The sequence below is a fragment of the Nicotiana tomentosiformis genome, chromosome 2, assembly GCF_000390325.3.
Source record: "Nicotiana tomentosiformis chromosome 2, ASM39032v3, whole genome shotgun sequence".
NCBI classification, from domain to species: Eukaryota; Viridiplantae; Streptophyta; class Magnoliopsida; order Solanales; family Solanaceae; genus Nicotiana; species Nicotiana tomentosiformis.
Window position 1 is genome coordinate 17,687,321 of NC_090813.1, and position 19,444 is coordinate 17,706,764.

Consider the following 19,444-nt stretch of genomic DNA (forward strand, 5'->3'; position numbering starts at 1 on the left):
AGAACGTGTTACTCTCACGTGACACAATTTCTTTTCATTTTTATTTAAAAATATATTAATAAAAATAATTTAATTTAAACTTCTCATTTTATTATTAATACTATAATTTTATAGTCATAAAAATATTATTTTATTTGTTTAACACTACAAGTTTCAAAAATATATTTTTTTCTTAAATTTTATATTCGATATGTCAAAAACAACTTCTTTACTTCCACAAGGTAGGAGAAAGATTTACGTACACATACCCCATATTGTGAGAATACACTGGGTATATTATTGTTGTTGTATTAAATATTGTACTTAGTCAAACATATTTATACAAAACGAGACGGAGAGAGTGCAGAAAATCAAAAACTAATAGTAAAATAATACTTAAGTATATGTTTCGGTTAAAAAAACAAATTAAGATATTCAAGTTCAATAGAGGATCAATTAAAATTGAGCTATTCAGACGATGTCACTCAACCACAAATTTGTTCACAAAGTAACTTATTTACAAACAAGTGTACTAATGTAACGAATTTGAAGCTCATCCAAACAAATAAGCAATGTATAACAGAAAATAGGGGGAGGAATCAGTCAACACTGTAAATATCTACACACGTGCATGCATGCAAAGTGCTAGAGGGAACTCAACAAGCTGATAACAAAAAAGCAAAAATCTCAACAAACTGAAAATCTGAAGAGACTTTAGTTTGGTGCTGAGACTGGCAATTAGGAAAATTTCAGGCCATTTACAATTGTTTAAAGGGCATAATATTATAAAGTATAAAGAAAATCAAGATTGCAAAAATGAACAGATCAGACTCCACCATTGGTTCCTCGTCTGACGAATACAATTCCATTTACCCAGATGAACCGTTGAAGGCTGTTCCCTTTGTTCGCATTCTTTGGATTGATAATTCTGGGATACATAGATGTCGTGTAAGCTTTCAATTACCTTGTGCTTTTATATTAACTTCTTCTTCTTTAAGATTACGGATGAATTAATGTTGGAGATTACAATTATTTAATGTTACTGAATTGACTATGAATTTCGTCAAACAGGTATTAAAAGCTGAAATTAATACTAACTCGATTTGATTCCAATACGTCTGAGTGAATAATTTCAAGTATAATTGTGCCTCTATTATTGACCTGTTTAACGAAAGAGGTACATGTGTATATCTCAAGTTGATACGATTCATATTCGGCCATGTGGTTCGTATTTTTCTCGGCTACCGGAAACAGTTAGTCTGTCTTCCTACATATAAGGGTAAGCTCTGCATACACACTATATTCTCTAGACACAAATTAAATTGGATATTTTGGTGGCAAAAAATACTAAAGTTGAATGAAAAGAAGAGCCCCATCTATTCGTTTAGCTATTTTTTCTATCTTTAGCTAACTTAACTGTGGAATAGCACCTGGACTAAAGGGGAATGTCGAGAGAATTTTTTTTGTTACAAGATATCTGATCAGAGACACCAGTTGATTTATTTTTTCTAATTTTGCTCCTATTTTAATAAATGTGAAGAAAAATTAATGTCGTGTAAGTAATAAATAGTATAAATAGTAGTAATAAATTTAAATTATGATTAAGAATAACCAAAATTAATTTCATTAAATTATTTTTTTTAAGAAATGTGTAAAAGAGTGATAGGTAAACGTAGTCTAATTAAAAGCAGAAAACACGAAATAGAGATTTCTTCGCACAATGAGAAAGAAGAGGAAAAGAAGAAAGAACCAGACTTAGGGTGAATTCTAGAATGTTCTTTCGACGGAGATGACATCACGTGCCGATGCTGGGATTTTGACGGCGGACTCATCCCGGTTACTGGGTAAACGGTCTAATTTGACGGCGAAATTGCTGAAAAGTGAAAACTAATGCATTGGAGAATCAGTTTAGTTTTTCAGTCATTGAGAGAAAGAGGCTTCTGACATTTGTTGAATTTTGTGCAGGTAATTCCAAAAGAACGCCTCGGATTTGTGAAAGAGCATGGTATAGGGTTAAGTCCTGCATGTTTAGCAGCACTCAGTTCAGTATCTAATGCTCCTGCAGAGGATTCTGGTCTCACCTATACGGGCATGATCAGAATTATTCCTGATTTATCTACCAGATGCAGAATCCCTTGGTACTACTTGAAACCCTTTTATAAATACTTGATTTTAATGTATGTTGTAGGTTGTCTTTATAGTTTTCCTTGATAAATCATATGATAAGACCGCTTTCGTTTATCTGTGCTGTCTTCTCAGAAACAATACCGAACTTTGTTCAAGTTCGTGCATTGTTGTAACTCTTAGAAAATCATTTTCAGGATCATTTTCTATGTTTGGTTGAGTATGAAAAAGTAGTTGACATATAGCAATTGTACTAGGTGTCGGATGTGTTATGAGAATAATATTTTGGATATGTTTGGGTGTTAAAGGTTGACAATAATGTCTAAGTATTGGTTATAGTGAAATTGATTAAGAGTTAAACATATGGTATGTAGTCAGTTACACAGTCACTAACAGAAAGTTTAGTATAATGGAGTGAAACTAAATAGGATTTGAGATAACATTATTGAGTATATTCTAAAATTATGCGGATAATAGAGGAAAAGAGAAAAAAAAAACAATAATCAAAGAGAAAATCTGGATATATATCATCCCAACAAATCATTTTCCAGCATAGAAGAGTTTCTCCTTTTTCAGCTCTAAAACATCAAATTTTGTTCTTTTTAGACTAGTATATGTTTTCGGTGGTTCATGATTCCATTATCACTTGCTCCACAGCCTCCATATTATCACCCTTCCAATTTATTTTTTCTAGATGTTACTAAATTCAATTATGCAAGAGCTGTCTAATTGTAAAGTATGAAAAACTGATGCTTTTGTTTTTTTAAATGATACTATCATGTGATATATTTTAAGAATGTGAAGGAAACACAGAGAACACCAATACAGAGTATCTTGTAGTTGATTTGTCTAGAATTATACAGACATTGATGCCCAACTGTTTCGTTGTTTATTATCTGAATGTATAGATCACTGTGTGACGAAGTTCAATTGAGATAACGAGTTAAATCGTAACTTGGTCTGAATTTAATTTTTCCTGCCATTATTGTTTCAATGGCAGAAACATAGTAATCATGTTTAGTTGCATCTTTTGATCCAGGGAAAAGAAGCAGGAAATGTGCTTAGCTGACATGGTAATTAAACCTGGTAAACCATGGGAATATTGTCCAAGAGAAGTGTTTCGGAAAGTCTCTAAAATATTAAAAGATGAATTTGACTTGGTATGTCTAATATCTTTTGTGCAAGAATTAGAAATTCTTACTTGGCATGTCTAATATCTTTTGATCTGATGCATATCTACATGTTTCAGGTTGTGAATGCCGGCTTTGAAATTGAATTTTACCTTTTGAAGAGTGTGATGAGGTAGGTATTTTGTTTTAGAGTTTCTCATCTTTAAAATGTTACACTAAATTTGTATAAACAAAATTATAAAGGAACAGCAAAGAAGATTGGGTGCCAATTGATAAGACCTCTTACTGCTCTACATCAGCATTTGATGTTGCATCCTCTATATTGGAAGATATCAACACACATCTTCAAACAATGAATATTTCAGTTGAACAGGTAAGTTTTGCATTTCCTTGAATGTTTGCTTGCAAATTGATGTTTCTCATGTCGTCTATGCACGCAGTACTGCATATACTAGGTGATTTTAACATGCATTTCTCTATTTATTTTCATGAAAAAGCTGGACCGCTTATGTAATGTAACAGTATATTTCTTAATGATAGAACTACGTGTACAGTAATATATTTATACTGAAACAATACATTCAAAGAGACTAGGCTATGGAAGAACACAGAGCTTTTGATACAACATTAACGATCTCAGCAAGAGAAGAGTCTTTGCTAACAAATTAAAGTTGATTGTTTGTAGGAACATATCGAACTTATAAATCTCCAGAAGTAACTGTTTCAAGACATCTATACTTGGTATGAGCTTGTTGTGCAAGAACATGAGATAGATAAATGATACTAATATTGCCATGGTAATAGTAGAAATAGATCAAAGTTGTACGAGAAGAAGAGAATCCACCTCCCAGTAGCAGTATGTGTTATATATGTATATATAGAGAGAGCGCTTTAGAACTGGATTCAAGAGAAAAAAAGTGCTGAGGTAGAGGTAGGATATCAATTGAGGGACAAGCTACCCAATCTGTGTCATTGTAGCATTCTAGATGATCATAGAAAAGCTGCACATCACCAGCCGTGGTTTTTGAATGAGTTGAAGAAGAATGTAGATTGGATAATAATGTTTTTGAATCAAGATATGAGCATTCACGAGTAAAGTAGACAATGAAACTAGTTAATTAGAACTCATGCAGAAAGAGAAAAGAATGTATCTCCTGTCCAGATAACATGTGAATGCATATCTAAAAAGAATTAATGTTTTGAATATTGTCATGGTTTACAAGGATAATTACTTCATGAACAACATCAACCACCTCTAGACCCTAATAAAAGGAATAAAAGGGAAAAAGAATAGCATGTTTCATGTGACACATTTATTCATAGTTACATAGATATAAATATCATGAATGCACTGTCTGGAATATAAGCTACATATGTTTTTATGTTTTACCCGCAATAAGACAGAAATAACCCATATGTTTTCTCTTATGCAATTTTTCAGTTCAATAAAGAATGCTCCCCTTATTTTTGTCTCCTTCAAATTTGCAGCTACATGCGGAAACTGGGAAAGGTCAGTTTGAAATCGTCCTGGGATACACGGAGGCTGGTACAGGAATTGCTAGCTTAATTTATGCACGTGAAGTCATCAGATCAGTTGCAAGGCAACACGGGCTGCTGGCAACTTTTGTTCCAAAGTAGGTAGCAGAATTGCCGACAACACTTTTAGGTGCATTTCCCTTTCTAGATTTAAGTTGTATGCTCTGATGATGAAAAATATAATGAGTTTTATACAATCATATCAGTTAAAAAATATTAATAATTAATTTGCAATAACAAGTACTGATTGATAACCTAAAATATGGTAAATTAGCTATCTGCTATAACCGGTTCAATTACACTAATAGTGTATAATTTCTTTGCACTATGAGCTTGTAACTTAAATCTTTGTTATAGTTGTTGATCCAGACATGCTTTTGCTTCTTGTAGAGTGCTACCACTATAGATCTTCTAGTTCTGCTTTTGTATTTTTCTTTATAAGGTGGAGGTGTTATGCATGATCTTACTACTAAGAAAAATGAGTAAGATTAATACCTTATTTTTCATGCGTTTCCATTTCTTACTTTGATTCGTGCATGTGTGCGTATTTGTTAGGGTGGTTATTGATGTTTCTTTACTTTATTGACTGACCAAGTGTGGTGAACTAGTGAAATATTGTTCATCAAGAGTGGTGCACCATTGAGAAAACTTTTACTATAGCCAGTTGGTGATGTTTTGCTTGTTTTTGGATTAATATGTTGTCAGGATTGTTTAAGAACAATGGATTTTTGATTAAGTGGTGAAGTTGAGATTATTCCCGTTCTCGCTTTCTGATAAAGCATGAATTTGGTTGAAGTCTTATCTTACTGGTTCTATCACCTTGTGTTGGCTTTTAATCACTTCGTCTCCCTTATCATAATCTTTTGTAACTCATGCCAAAGTACTCTAACTTTTGAAGCAGTTGGTGTTTTTGCATGTTTTTCTGCAGTTGAAAAATTATTCACACCGTAGTTGTTGTGTTTTTATCAATAGCAATTTTCTTGCCCGTTATGCCTTTTAACACGTACCCTCCTTGATTCCAATTAAAATCTACTAACAACTCCATCACTCTTCTTTCCTTCACAACCCTTTAAACCCCATATTGAGAGAAACTTGTGATTAGGAAGAGCTATATTTATATTGAGAAATGGAAAAAGAACATGTATCTTTGATACTAAATAAAGATGGAAATGTTTCTCAGCTAGAGGAGGCGAGATAACATACATGCGATATTATGTAGTTTACTCTTTTTGGAATAATGTTATATGCATGATGTTTTCTTTTCCTCAAAATAATTCAGCAAAAGGATAACTGGTGTTCTTTCTGCATTATTTGCTGATTTTACTTCTCCGCCATAGATTTTCCTTACTTTTGAATTAACTTCTCAAGTACAAGGTACTCATGTACTTTCTTTTGGAGATTTCTTGGAAGGCCCCATTTCCAGAATTTCTACTGCAGGAAATTATTACAACTGAACGACGCCTCTCAATATGTGACATTTTGGCCCTTTTGTCTAGGTATGCAGAAGATGAAGATGGCTCTGGATCACATGTTCATATCAGTTTGTCTAGAAATGGAGAAAATGTTTTTATTGCATCTGGTGAATCAAAATATGGGATGTCCAAGATTGGGGAAGCATTCATGGCTGGGGTGTTGAATCATCTTCCTGCCATATTAGCTTTTACTGCAACACATCCCCTTAGGTTAGAGATTCTCTATAATTCTTAATGTCCTGCTTCTTTTACATTAGTTGTGTCAAAATTTACTCAATTTGATTGAAAATCTTTTTGTTGGTGGGTCAATTTAGGCACAATCCAAATTAATCCATCTAAAGCTTGGGTCAATTTACGTTATATAGGTAACCCGAATTGACCCGTAAGGAAACTTGTCAAGGCATAGAAAAAGAAAGCTCTTTTGGTTCGGTCTGTTAGATATTGCCACGATAAAGGAGAAAAAATCATTTTTCCCTCTCTTTAATTTAGTTTGGTAATTAGACGAATTATAGGCAGATTGGATTATAACCCAATACTTGGTCCAAATTGACCCAACACATCTTTATCCCCGCAAACTTTGGACGAGCTCATTTATTGATTCAGGCCATTTTAACCCGTCCAACTTTAGCCCAAACCACACATTTGATACCTCTACTTTGTATTTATCGTTGATTGGTTAGTTGGAGATTGATTTATGCTTTCTTTGGAGTACTATTTCTTTAAAATGAGCACAGTTTTATAACAGAAAATTCTCTGTACATTCTGCCGAATCTCCAACCACCTTGGCTCTTATAGCAACTATACTGCATCCTTTTTCATTTTTATTTCTTTTGTCAGCATTAATGGAGAACTTGAAAATTGTAGCCTCTCTATGCAAATTAAAATAAGTTGATTTACTAAATTCATGTTAATGGTTCTTCTGTTAAGTAAACTCTATTGTTTTGATTCAATGTTTAAATTGTGAACAATTTTCCATAAAATTTGTTTACTAATGCAGATATGTTTGAAGTTATGGTATCAATAAGTAAATGTTACATGATGAAGGCTTATAGGTTCTTGAAGACTTAAAAAATGATAGAGTAAGTAAAATAATTTCATGAAATTATACTTAATGGAATCTCTATTTCCTTTTTGAAGATTTTCAATATTTTCTCTTCGACTACTATGTTCTGAAGATAAAAATTGGATTTATGTTTATATTATTATCACTTTGGGCTTCCAAATAAACGTATTTCTAGTTGAAATCACTAGAACAATTAGGATAATTAGTCTTGTCAGAATTTCTAAAAACAATTGTAATTTGATTTTAAGGTGTTAGTTGTTTGAACGAGGTATTTTGTGTATATACTTTATTTCCTGAAAGTATTCAAGTAGAAGTTACCTTCATAAGATTAAACTTTTGTTTCTGAAAGAGAACCTTTTGGAATACGATGTAAATAGCTTAGAGCTTAAAGCAAGTAAATGATAGAGGTATAAGAATTAGTTCCATTTCTTATTTCTGTGACGGTTATTGCAGAAAGGTTTAACAATTAAGATACTTGTTGGTTTAATTTTTCTAAAGTGCTGAATACAGTGAAAAAACATAAATCTAAAAGTTGAGAATCATTAACTCTGGCACTATGTTAGTACTATAAATTTCTTTTAATGGAGTAGTACAAAGTAACTAAAGATGGATGTGTGGGCATACCAGGAAAGACAAGATTAGGAATGAATATGTGAGAAATAATACACGGGAAAATATTTTTCTATTGATGTACCCTAACAATAGTACAAGTACCCCTATTTATAATAATACACAATACCTACGCTACTCCTATTCCATGTAGGATTATGCTTATTTACATAACAACTAACTAACAAAATATATTAGGGACAAGGTGGGTGTGGCTCCTGTGGAAGATAAGTTGCGGGAATCGAGGCTGAGAGGTTGCACATAGCGGGTCAGAGGAGGGGTAGAGGGAGGCCGAAGAAGAACTGGGGTGAGGTGATTATGCAGGACATGACTCTGCTTTAGCTTACCGAGGACATGACCCTCGATAGGAAGGTATGGAGGTCGAGAATTAAGGTGGTGGGTTGACAGACAGTCTAGAGTTTAGCCTTGTCTTACCAGTAGTATTAGTACTAGTCTTGTATTTTCCTATTCCTAGTCCCTTGTTAAAACACGGTGTGTCATTATTATCAGTAGGATTGGCATTATTCTTGCAGTTTCGTATCCCTGGACCTTTATTATTACTCGTTGTATCATTTGCTACCATTGTCTTATTACCTTGTTGTTGCTATTGTTTGTCTATTGCTTCATTTTTACTGTTCTTGAGCCGAGCGTCTTCATGAAACAACCTCTCTACCTTCATAAAGGTAGGGGTAGGGGTAGGGGTAAGGTCTGCTTACACACTACCCTCTCCAGACCCCACTTGTGGGATTTTACTGGGTTTGTTGTGGTTGATGCAATGTGACAAGCTTACCTTTTGCCTTTCTTTCCTATGTTCTCTCTTGAATGTAGTTAGACCTTGAAATCTCTTGTTTTCTCAAACCTCTTGGTGATTCTATGTTATGGATTTACAGCATGCATATTAATTGAAAATTATTTAAAATTATCAAGTATTTTGTATGAGTCTAACTATTTATTACATGCAGTTATGAGCGAATGCTACCTAAGACACGAAATGCAGCTTACCTCTGCTGGGGGAAAGAAAATACAGAGGCACCATTGAGAACTGCTAGCCCTCCGGGAATTGCCGATGATCTTGTAAGCCATTTTGAAATTAAAGCATTTGATGCATGTGCAAACCCATACCTGGGTCTTGCTTCTATAACTATGGCTGGGATTGACGGCTTGCGAAAAGATTTAAGTCTTCCAGAACCAGTAGGTGAGTTAAACAATCTTTTAGTGTTTCCTCCACTATATCTTCTAACTATGTACTTGCCTTTAGATTCTTTTCCGTATTCTATATGGTTAAGCCTGAAACACCTATTATATCTGTTATGATAGTTCACTATGAGAGGGCTAATCAGCATGACATCTTTTTTATGTTATATATTTATGTTATTTGATGTCAACTCAATCAAGATTTTGAAGTGTGCTGCATGTCCAATGTAGTATATCAGTAGTCTATACCAAAGTTTGGCAATTTAAATCTGCACGAAGTCCTACCACATTTTCCATTTTAAATCTTCCTACCTCTATTGCTCACCTTTTGGATGACTCTGTGTATCACTGCTGTACATATCTTCTTCTAAATGAAAGCAGATGAGATTGTGAGTACAAACCATGTGAATCAAGATGGTACCTACTTCTAGTGTTTGGATCTTCTCTCTACAATAAGTTGCAGTAATAGGTTCTGTTACTATGAGCTACTTTCAAAGTGTTAGAGTATTCACTTACAAACAAAAAAAGTAAAAAGGAAATAGAAGAGAAACTAACGAGGAGTCTTAATTTGGAGTGTTTCATCGAGAATTTTTAATTTAGGAAAGTGAGTACAAACTTTTGATCCATATGGAGTCTTAATTTGATGGTCTTACTTATCTTGTCTTTAAATAGTTGCTAAAACCTTATCATTTTCAATTATTTTCATTAATATTGAATATAACTCCATTCTGAGTCTTCTCTCTCTTTCTCATGGTCTGAGGACCAGTTATTCTTTTCCTTATATTAATTTAAGAGCTTTTTCTCGATCAAGTGGTACAAGAGCCTCGTTTTCTTTAGTCTGATTGCTAATATATAACGATTGTGATGGATGCTACAATAAAAAGAAATCAGGGCAGGAAATGATCAATTTCATCAGAGAATGAATGATTTTGATCAAGAGATGTGTGGCTGACGATTTCTGAGGGAATTTAACCAAATTAACACCTAAATAATAGGGCATCAATCTAGACTATGCTATTGTAGTTGGCAAAATAGGAATGTTGCAGTATTAGGCGTGCTTGTGACGATGTTTCGCCTCATTTCCAACATTCCGTAGTTATGATCCTGATGTGTTGCATGGGTTACACAAGCTGGTGTTGCATTGGATAGTAATTGTTATTCAAGAAAGGAGTTTGAGCATGGCTCTTATGGTCCTCCTCATGCTCGTATTGGATGTAATTGTGGAGTCACGATAACGCTGTTAGATTTTCAGTTCAAACTCGAGCTTCCTTTTCTATGGCTAAATGGATATCGAGGAAATCAAGATCTCCTAGTTCTGTCCAGCCATCACAAGTTCAAGATATTTACTAATTTTGCCTCATTGCAAAATGAATTTGAAGGAGAACTAAATTATGAGGGTAAATAGGGTTGTTGCATGCTGCAAATATTTGTGAAAGTATGAGCTCTTGCGTAGTGCCAATTTTACGTATCTGTATGAAAGATGGCAGTGCTGGTTTGATAGAGTGTCATCTTTCAAATGCACTGCTATATCCGCAGGTTAACTCGATGACAAGTTCATTTTTGCTGGGGTTGAATGATGTAGGACAAGTGATCATAAATTTTGATCAAGATAGAGTCTTTGATCTAGGTGGAGTTTGGCATAGCTTAGATTTCTAGATTATTAGGTGATTAGCCATTAAATAGTTGCTACTTGCTACATATTTCACTTTTATTATTATTAGTATGCTATTATTTGAAAGCTTCTCCTTCTAGAGGTTCCACGAAGAGTTCCCCAATCCCTTCTGTCGATTTTATAGCTTTTAATCCATCAATTGTTGTACACTCAAAAGCACGTGGAATGCTACTTCCATGAATGCCTTTACGATAAAATCTTATTAGGGCCATTAGTGTTGTTCTGCTAGTAAGTGAAAGTCTGAGTTGCCTTTTCCAGTGCCTTTTTCTTGCTAATGCTTATCATTATCAAAGTGAGTAATACAGAAGTTGATAACTCAATTTCCATGTCCATAGTTGAGATATTCTTGCACTGTTACCTGATATTCCAATGATGTTTTCTCGTAAAACAGAAGGAGATTCTGATGTCTGTGGTGAGAAGCTTCGAAGTGTACCAGATTCTATTTCTGAATCTTTAATTGCTTTAGCGGAAGATACATTGTTTACAGAAGTGATGAGTGAAAATCTTTTGACCGCCATAAAAGCGATTCGAAAGGTACGTCTTGGATGTTGCTTACTCCTAGTAATACATGATATATTTGACAGAATTCTGTGCCTTTATATAATGAACGAAGAATGAGTGCTGTTAATCATTAGCGCTTAATTTTTATATCTTGTTAGTGTACAAATTTTCTACACTAGCATATCATTTTAAAGGTAATTATCTATGGTGAGTAAAAATTGGTTACCAAGGAGAAACTAACCTGTTATAACAAGTTAAACTAAAAAGAATAGCAATATTTATTAGTTACGCAAAAACCTTCATACCTTTTTTCTGTTGCTGCTACTTAATTAAGCAGATATATGAGTATGATTCACATTGACCAGCTGAGTGTTCTAGTGTATAAAGGAATGATATAGGGAACAACTGACAGTTGATTTCCATCATTTTCATTGAATGAATCTGACAAAAATGTATGCAACTGATCAGTGATGACTTAACTAGCTATTCAGAATTTTCTGATGCTCATTCTCCTGTATGCATAATTGTTATGTCCTTATATAACTATTGAGGACATGCTGAGGATGATTTGCTGTATTTGCAGATGGAGGTCAAGAACTATTGTGAGCCTGAGAGGGACTACAGTCAGCCTGAGATGGATGTCTATAAGGACCCACTCCAGGACATTATCTTCAAATTTTAGGTTCTTCATATCCCGACCAATCTAAAATTTATGTTCCTTGTGATTTTATATGTTTAAGAATTTTTAGTTTCTATTGCAGATAATTTCCTACCTTATTTTACGATTATATCTTTTGATATCTTTTGGATTATTTGACAATGTAAAAGTCGTGGATACATCAATTTCGATGTATGGCCCGTTTTAGTATCAAACAGTTATCGTTTAACATTCAAGAACCAGTAAAATGCCTAGGAATATGTACATTAAAGTCTTAAAGCATACATTCCTATCAAATAAAAGCTAAATGTGTTTATTTTATTAGCATGACAAGTAATAAATATTTACCAGAATTAAAGGACAAAAAGAACAATATTAAGCACGAAGTGACTGTTTTTCTTCTCATTTAACCGTAATTAGTTATAGTAAGTCTGCTGCCGGCAAAAAACTAGGAAGAAACTTAACGAGTTACCGCCGCCAAATAAAGGAATTATCAAAATGATTGGAAAATCCATTTGGGTGAAAAAGTGCACTGTATATTTGGAGGCCAAATATATACGTAACTTTTTTCTTTTACTATTAGAGGTTAATTTTCTTTGATGTGATGCAGAGAATGTGGTAATTTCCTTTTCATCCTTGTGATACTGCTTATGATCAGACTTACAATTATGTCACTAATCACAGGATTTGTCAGCCGACACTTTATAAATAGTCTAATCATATTTATTCTGGAATATAATTTTTTTTATGTATATTAAAAATCCATGTTTGGACATTTACTGTTAAGTGAACGTATCGAATGTCTACTTCTCAAGTTTGTGAGAGTAAATTTCAGCATTTTTATTTTCTTTTTGTATTTTCTACGTGGTGATTTTAATTGTTGAGTATGAAGGGAATGATGCAGGCCGTCAATCAATTGGAGAATTATATAGTATGAACCATATCATTTAAAAGTTTAGACGATTAAAGATTAATGATTGAAACCATTTTGATACAGTAAAAAGTCTATGAATGAACAAACCCCTACTTATTCTCAAACTAATTAATTAGAAATCGACATGCATGCGAATATAAAGAAGAAATTTAAACCTTATTCTGTAACTCCCTCTTGTATCTCAAACCAAGAATAGCATTAGTTAGAACATACTACTTGACATTAGAAACTGTATTTGACATCGACATTATATTGAATTTGTACACTATTGGTATATTTTAAAATATTGTAACAGCTTACGGTTTTATTTTTCAAGTTATTAATTCCCCTTATTATGAACAGTTACAAGCTAAGTAATTAATTTTTAAGCGCTTAATAGTGTAAAAAATTCCTTTACATGTTACTAAGTTAGATAAACTGCTCATAGGTTAACTAGATTTTCCATGTCTCACTCACAGGTTGTTTCTTGGGAGAATGTTTTTCCTAATTGAATTGAAAATATTACCGTGACATCGTTTCAACATTTTTGTCATTACTAGTTTAATCAAAGTGTTTTCCAGAAACAAAATAAGAGAGCATATGGGAGCAGACCTGAATTCAGTTATTATTGTATATTTAACTCGAGGTCATTGTAGAAACCCATAAACTTCAAATTCTGAATTCGCCTCGAATTGAATAGCTATTGCGAACGTGTCTATAAATCGTTACCGTACGGAGAGAAAGATTAAAGATGAATGAAACTGAACGATTGGTGGCTAAAATTCATATTCAAAATGGGAGTTGTTGGTTTTCTTTTGCTATCTGAGTTTCTAATATTGGAGTCTTTTCCTTTACCCTACGTGACAGTTGTTTTAGCGATCAGATTTGTTTAAACCAATGTATATATATTTATATATTCTTATGTCTCAATTGTGGATCAATAGTAGAGAGACATATATTAATTAACACCCCCATTTGATATTTAATGAGCACAGTCAATGAAGGTGATTATTAGACTTTTGCGGTGCTTAATACCTTTGCTTAATCTGTAATTATCACTTATCTTGACTGTCTTTAGTATCCCTCATTCTTATGCTAATTTTCCATTTATTAATGCACTTTGTTGGGACTTCGCAGTGTACTAAAAGTCATATACTTCCTTGCTATATCCTTTCTATATTATTTTTCTTTAAGGTCTTAACATGCTAAGAAATTATTTATTAATTAACATCTATTATAGAGTTATTTGATTAAGTTTCCCTTTATATATCTCTTCAAATATACTATCTCTTCTCAAAAATTTTAGGTCATTAATTAGAGCAAGGATAAATTTGAAAAAAAAAAACGATATAATGCATTCTTGATTTGTCATAGGTGACTCTTATTGTAAACTAAATTTGAAAGGCTAAAAAGACAATAACGTGTGACTCCTAAGTCTTTCCATTTTGAGGAGTTAAAGCATTAAAGAATCACGCTAATTGTAGTAGAAATTCAAGTTATAACTTATTTGGCAAATTGGCATCTCTACTTTAAGCTAACAACATATCAGTCTAAATTATATGTGATTTTCTACACGAATTCATCTATGGAGTAAGAGATGTTATATAGGGGCATAATGGATATTTTCCCAGAAAACAACACAAATAGTTAAAGAATTTAAGTTGTGCATAATGATAGTGTAAAGAATATTTATATTATTAGTAAAATCAGTTTAAATTTTATGGTGTAAAATATTTTTGCACAATCATGCATTTTATATAAAATAATTACAAATAAATCTTTATGAAGCTAGTGTTTGGCTATCGATTTCCAAATTTGTTTTAAAAAATCTGATTTGGGTGAAGTTTGGTTTGAAGATGAAAATATGTTTGGATATAATTTTTCAAAACTTATTTCATTTTTTTTGAAAAAACATGAAATGTGACTTATACCCATAAGTTTTAAAAACTATCAAAAATACCCAACAACTCTGAAGAAAATTCATGCAAAACAAGCGAAACAAATCTGAAGAAAATTTATACAAACATTAGCAGATTTTAGCAAATTACTTCAAATTTTGTCTTTGTGGTGGATTGCCACAGATTGGTACAACAACTTTGGCGAAGGTTTTCTTCTGTTTATAGAGAAGGGCAAAGCCGCGTGAGTTTAATGAGGAGAAAGTGGGTAGATATGGATTAGTTGGATCATAATAACAGAAAGTGGGCTTTTTTTTTATAAAATACAAAGGTTTAGGGTAATTTTTGAATTTTTTTTAAAAACCAAACGGTAATATTTTAGGCCAAAAATAACTCTTGAGTTGGTTTTGGGATTTGAAAATTTGCCAAAATATGGATAAAATCTATAAACAAACAAGTATTTGTCAAAAACAATTTGAAAAATAATTTGGCAAAATCTATGGCCAAACGAGGCGAAAACATTAATTGGGAACTTAGTAAAAAAATGGTAACTTGCTATCACATGTAAAACTACATTAATAGTATAAATATTCTTTCATTGTCGATATATATAACTTAAATCCTACTAGTGCAATTTAACTTGACATAGCGGGTTGTTTCATTTTATTTCTAAGATTATTATATAAGCAAACTTGCTAAGAAAAATTACATATTATCTTATAGCTTAACTTAACATGAGAGCGTAAAAAATGTATATAGTTGACAGAACAAACTCTTGAAATCCCTCTCTAATCTCTATATCAGGTACACTCGTCTCAATGTATGCCAATTCAGAAAGTTGAGTTAGAGCATTAAGTTTCCCTAAGAATTCATTTAGAAATTCCTATACTCTTGATTTTGGAATGAGGATAAGTTAGCATTGTTCGTTTCTCAAATTTGAAATCTCTCTCGTTTGATTTGGAAAAAGTACTTCAAAGAGTTGTGCTGATAGGTAAGCTATTTCGCTGCTTTTAATTTTGTCTTGCGGGGGATAATGCTTGGACTCTCTATAGTGCTTTTATCTTTCTTCTACTTTAAGACTTCTTATTTTTATATATCTTCGGAAGCAACTGAATTGTCCACAAATCTTGTCAGGGAAAAATGGACACAGGTGGGAAACAACATAATTTTGCAATGTAAAGCTGTCTTCAGAAAGTGGTCTTTGACAAATAACAAATTGGAAATGTCAATCCCAGTTTCATTCCCCAAATTCTATTCAGTAACGCGATGGTATTTTTTGCCAATATTGGGTGTGTTAAGTATTGAAATTTTGATGATTAACAAAGTATGACTAAATGTTCAAAGAACCAAGTCCTCAACGTAGCTGCTTAACTAATCTGAAGAACCAACTCCTCAGGAGAAAGAATCAGCTCCTCATGAGTGATACTTATACGTCTATATAAGGCAGTGACTTTATCTCAAAGTTACCCAGGTCTGAGTTTGGTGGAAGATGGCTACTATAAGTGATAAGGGTCGTTGCTCAAGAAGATATGGATAATTTAGTTAGAGACTAAAGTCCCAAAACTTGTGGAATCCTTAGAACAGTAGGAATCCTATCAAAGAGGAAACTGACTATGAATAGAACTCCTAGAAGACCTCAAGTTGTGTTTTAAATAGGATCGATTTTGGATTTCTGAACTATCCTTTTACACATCAACTAAGAGTCATAAGTTGTTTACTTGTGTTGAGTACTTGCCTTGTATTCTTCCCGAATCAGTCTAGTGAATGTATTTTAGGAAATTAAGTTGTAATCAAGTGTCATAAACAATGAGTGAATTGGAATGAGTATTTTGCTTTACAAGTTAGAGTAACTTATGAATCAAATAGGAGTAGTAGGAGTACTTGAGAGTATCTAATTATAGTCTTGTAATTGATATATTTTGGCTCATTGTTCTAGTAGAGTTGGAGTTAAAAATTTGATGCTGTAGACCGTGGTTTTTGCACCTTTTGAGCCGAGTAATTTTCCACGTAAAAATCGATGTGTTCATTTTATTGCTTGTTTACTTTACGCACGGTAAAGAACCAAGTTCTTTAGTAATCCATACGGGCACTCAAACTAACAATTGGTATCAGAGCAGGTTCTCTCATTTACGCGGCTAATACCTAGAGAGATCTTGGAAGCAAGATGAGTGCTCCACCCGGAACTAATGAAGGACAATTAACTACGAGACCACCTATGTTCAATGAAAAATATTACAGTTGGTGGAAAGCAAGAATGGAAGACTTCCTGACATCTGAAGATTATGAAATATGGACCATAGTGAACCAAGGTCCTTTGATTCCTACTAAACAAAATGCACAAAATGAAACAGTTCCTAAGGACCCTTCCAAATTTATGGCAGTAGATTTCAGAATGACGGAGAAGAATGCAAAGACTAAGAAAATCCTTATATGTGGACTTGGTTCTGATGAGTACAATAGAATTTCGGTGTGCTCTAATGCAAAGCAGATATGGGATGCACTCCAAACTGCTTATGAGGGAACAAACCAAGTAAAGAGATCAAGGATTGAGCTACTCATGAGAAACTATGAGCTTTTCTCCATGAAGGAGTGTGAGCCCATCCAGAATATGATGACCAGGTTCACTATAATAACCAATAAACTGAAATCACTTGGAAAGGAGTTTACCTCAGAAGAGTTGGTAAGCAAAGTTCTAAGAATCCTTCCAGCTTCATGGGAATCAAAAGTCACTGCAGTCCAGGAAGCCATGAAATTGGACAAAATCTCATTTGATGAGTTGGTTGGAAACTTAAAAACTCATGCAATGAGAAACATAGAACTGCGCAAGAAAGAACCAAAGAAGGATAAGGCCTTGGTTGTTAAAGTGTCTGAGGATGATGAATCTGACTATGATGATCCCGTTCTAGCAATGTTTGCCAAATTCAAGAGGTTCATGAAGAATTCCAAAAGTACATCCAAGAGAGAGACTAGTAGTAAGCCCAAGCAGATCGACAAAGCAAACTATGCTAGGTGCTACAAGTGTGGCAAGCGAGATCACATGGTCAAAGATTTTCCAATATGGAAAATTGAGCGGAGGAAAGAACGAGTTGTAAAAGAGAAACGGGAGAAGATGAGAGAAAATGGTTCCAATAAAGGAAAAATCCTAGGCAAAGGATTTACTGAAGTAATGAAGCAGGCATTCTTGACAGAATATGAGGACAGTGGAAGTGATCAAGAAGAAAAAAAGGAGTATGAGGCTATAAGTCTTTATACTGTGATTGATGACCAAGATGTGAAGACAGAATCCCCAATACAGCTTGGAATGCACATTGGAAGGCCTCCTTTATTTGATGAATACCACTATGATGAATGGAAGCTACGTATGGAAACATTCCTTCAGGCTACTGACTTTGACCTATGGGTAACTGTCAGTCATGGACTAATTCTCCCAACCAAATTAGATAGTGAAGGTAACAGGTGCAATAAAAGAGAAGATGAATACGATGAGGAAGATCGTCAGCTAGTTCAGAAAAATGCTACAGCAAAGCACTTGCTCTACAGAAGCCTGTCTAGAAATACTCTCCTCAGAGTGTCATCTTGCATCTCCGCTCATGATATATGGAGGACCTTGGAAACTGACTTTGAAAATGAAAACATCAAAGTGTCTTTGATGGCGATTGAATAGGGAAAGAAAATAAAAAAAAAATCAAGAGTGAGGTAGGAGAGAGAAAATTTATCCGATTTGAGAAATTCAGATATTTAAAAAATCTCGAAACTTTGCCGAAATTTTGAAAAAGAAAAGTCATCTCAAAATGAGCCAATATTTTCAAAGTCATATTTTTTCTGTTGTATCAAAATTGACCGAACTACGTAGGTTTGATTCTCACCGGATGTGAGATACGTAGGTAACCTTCATCGGGTTCGGCCCCAATTTTCAAAAAATTTAAAAAACTATTTTCCTTTTCTTTCCTTAGAAAATAGCAAACAAAAAAAAAGAATAAAAAAAATTTTAAACCCGAAAATATTTTCTTTCTTTTAGAAGTCTTTTATTCAAAAAAAAATCAATAAAATCAAAATTCAAAAATATATTTTTTTCCTTGTTTAGAAGTTTTTCTCCCAAAAATAAAAAAAAGTCTCTTTCTTCTTTAGAATTATTTCTTTTGTAAGTTTCATAAAAAAATTAAAAGTCCAAAAAAATATTTTCGCTTTTCTTCAGAAGTTTGCTTTTAGAAATTGAAAAGAAAACTCAAAAATTCAAAATATTCTTTCATGATTAGGAGTCATTTGTTCCCTGAACTATATAGTGATCTGATTCATGCGGAGTCATGATACGTAGGCAATCCCTATCGGATTCGATCATAGCTATTAAATAAACCGAGTGGGAAAAAAAGAGAAGAAAGAAAAAGAAAGAAAAGAGTGACGAAACAAAAGAGAAAAAATAAAAGGTTGGCCAAAGCAAAAAGAAAAGAAAAAGAGAGCGGTAAATCCAAAAGAGAGGAAGAAATGGAAGACAACAATTACAGAGTGAAAAGGGACATTTAAAGGCCGGGATGAAAGACACAACCGTTCAAACACATGGTAGAAGGGTTTAACTATTAGGTGCATTGCATCCCAACGTGCGATTTTCTATCTTTAAATGTCTCAAAACTAACAAGGTTGTTGTGTGTGCAAACTAGCCAGGTTCTTTTCAGGTGGCTAGTTTTGTTGGTAGTCTAGCTT

The 19,444-nt window shown here is 33.3% G+C and overlaps 1 protein-coding gene across 5 annotated transcripts; it reads left to right on the forward strand.

Annotated features, from left to right (window-relative positions):
- The first annotated feature begins 626 nt into the window (after window positions 1-626).
- Window positions 627-12,186, forward strand: LOC104087987 (uncharacterized). Of its 5 annotated transcripts, none has more exons than XM_009592586.4 (10): window positions 627-927; window positions 1,945-2,117; window positions 3,143-3,263; window positions 3,353-3,405; window positions 3,483-3,606; window positions 4,722-4,867; window positions 6,266-6,451; window positions 8,876-9,108; window positions 11,171-11,313; window positions 11,864-12,186. In XM_009592586.4, the coding sequence occupies exons 1-10, from the start codon at window positions 796-798 to the stop codon at window positions 11,960-11,962; spliced, it is 1,410 nt and encodes a 469-aa protein (XP_009590881.1). In that variant the 5' UTR covers window positions 627-795; the 3' UTR covers window positions 11,963-12,186. The 5 variants fall into 5 exon arrangements, with proteins under 5 accessions (XP_009590881.1, XP_009590880.1, XP_009590882.1 ...); XM_009592585.4 differs by having other exon boundaries at window positions 628-927; window positions 3,477-3,606; XM_009592587.3 differs by lacking the exon at window positions 627-927 and adding an exon at window positions 1,673-1,823 and having other exon boundaries at window positions 3,477-3,606.
- The last annotated feature ends 7,258 nt before the right edge of the window (window positions 12,187-19,444 follow it).

Excerpts from the sequence above, each read along its gene's own strand:
- LOC104087987 (XM_009592585.4), top strand. The coding sequence starts at position 796 with ATGAACAGATCAGACTCCACCATTGGTTCCTCGTCTGACGAATACAAT. Across the intron at positions 3,607-4,721 it reads TGAATATTTCAGTTGAACAG|CTACATGCGGAAACTGGGAA; the intron begins GTAAGTTTTGCA and ends TCAAATTTGCAG. Across the intron at positions 11,314-11,863 it reads CCATAAAAGCGATTCGAAAG|ATGGAGGTCAAGAACTATTG; the intron begins GTACGTCTTGGA and ends CTGTATTTGCAG.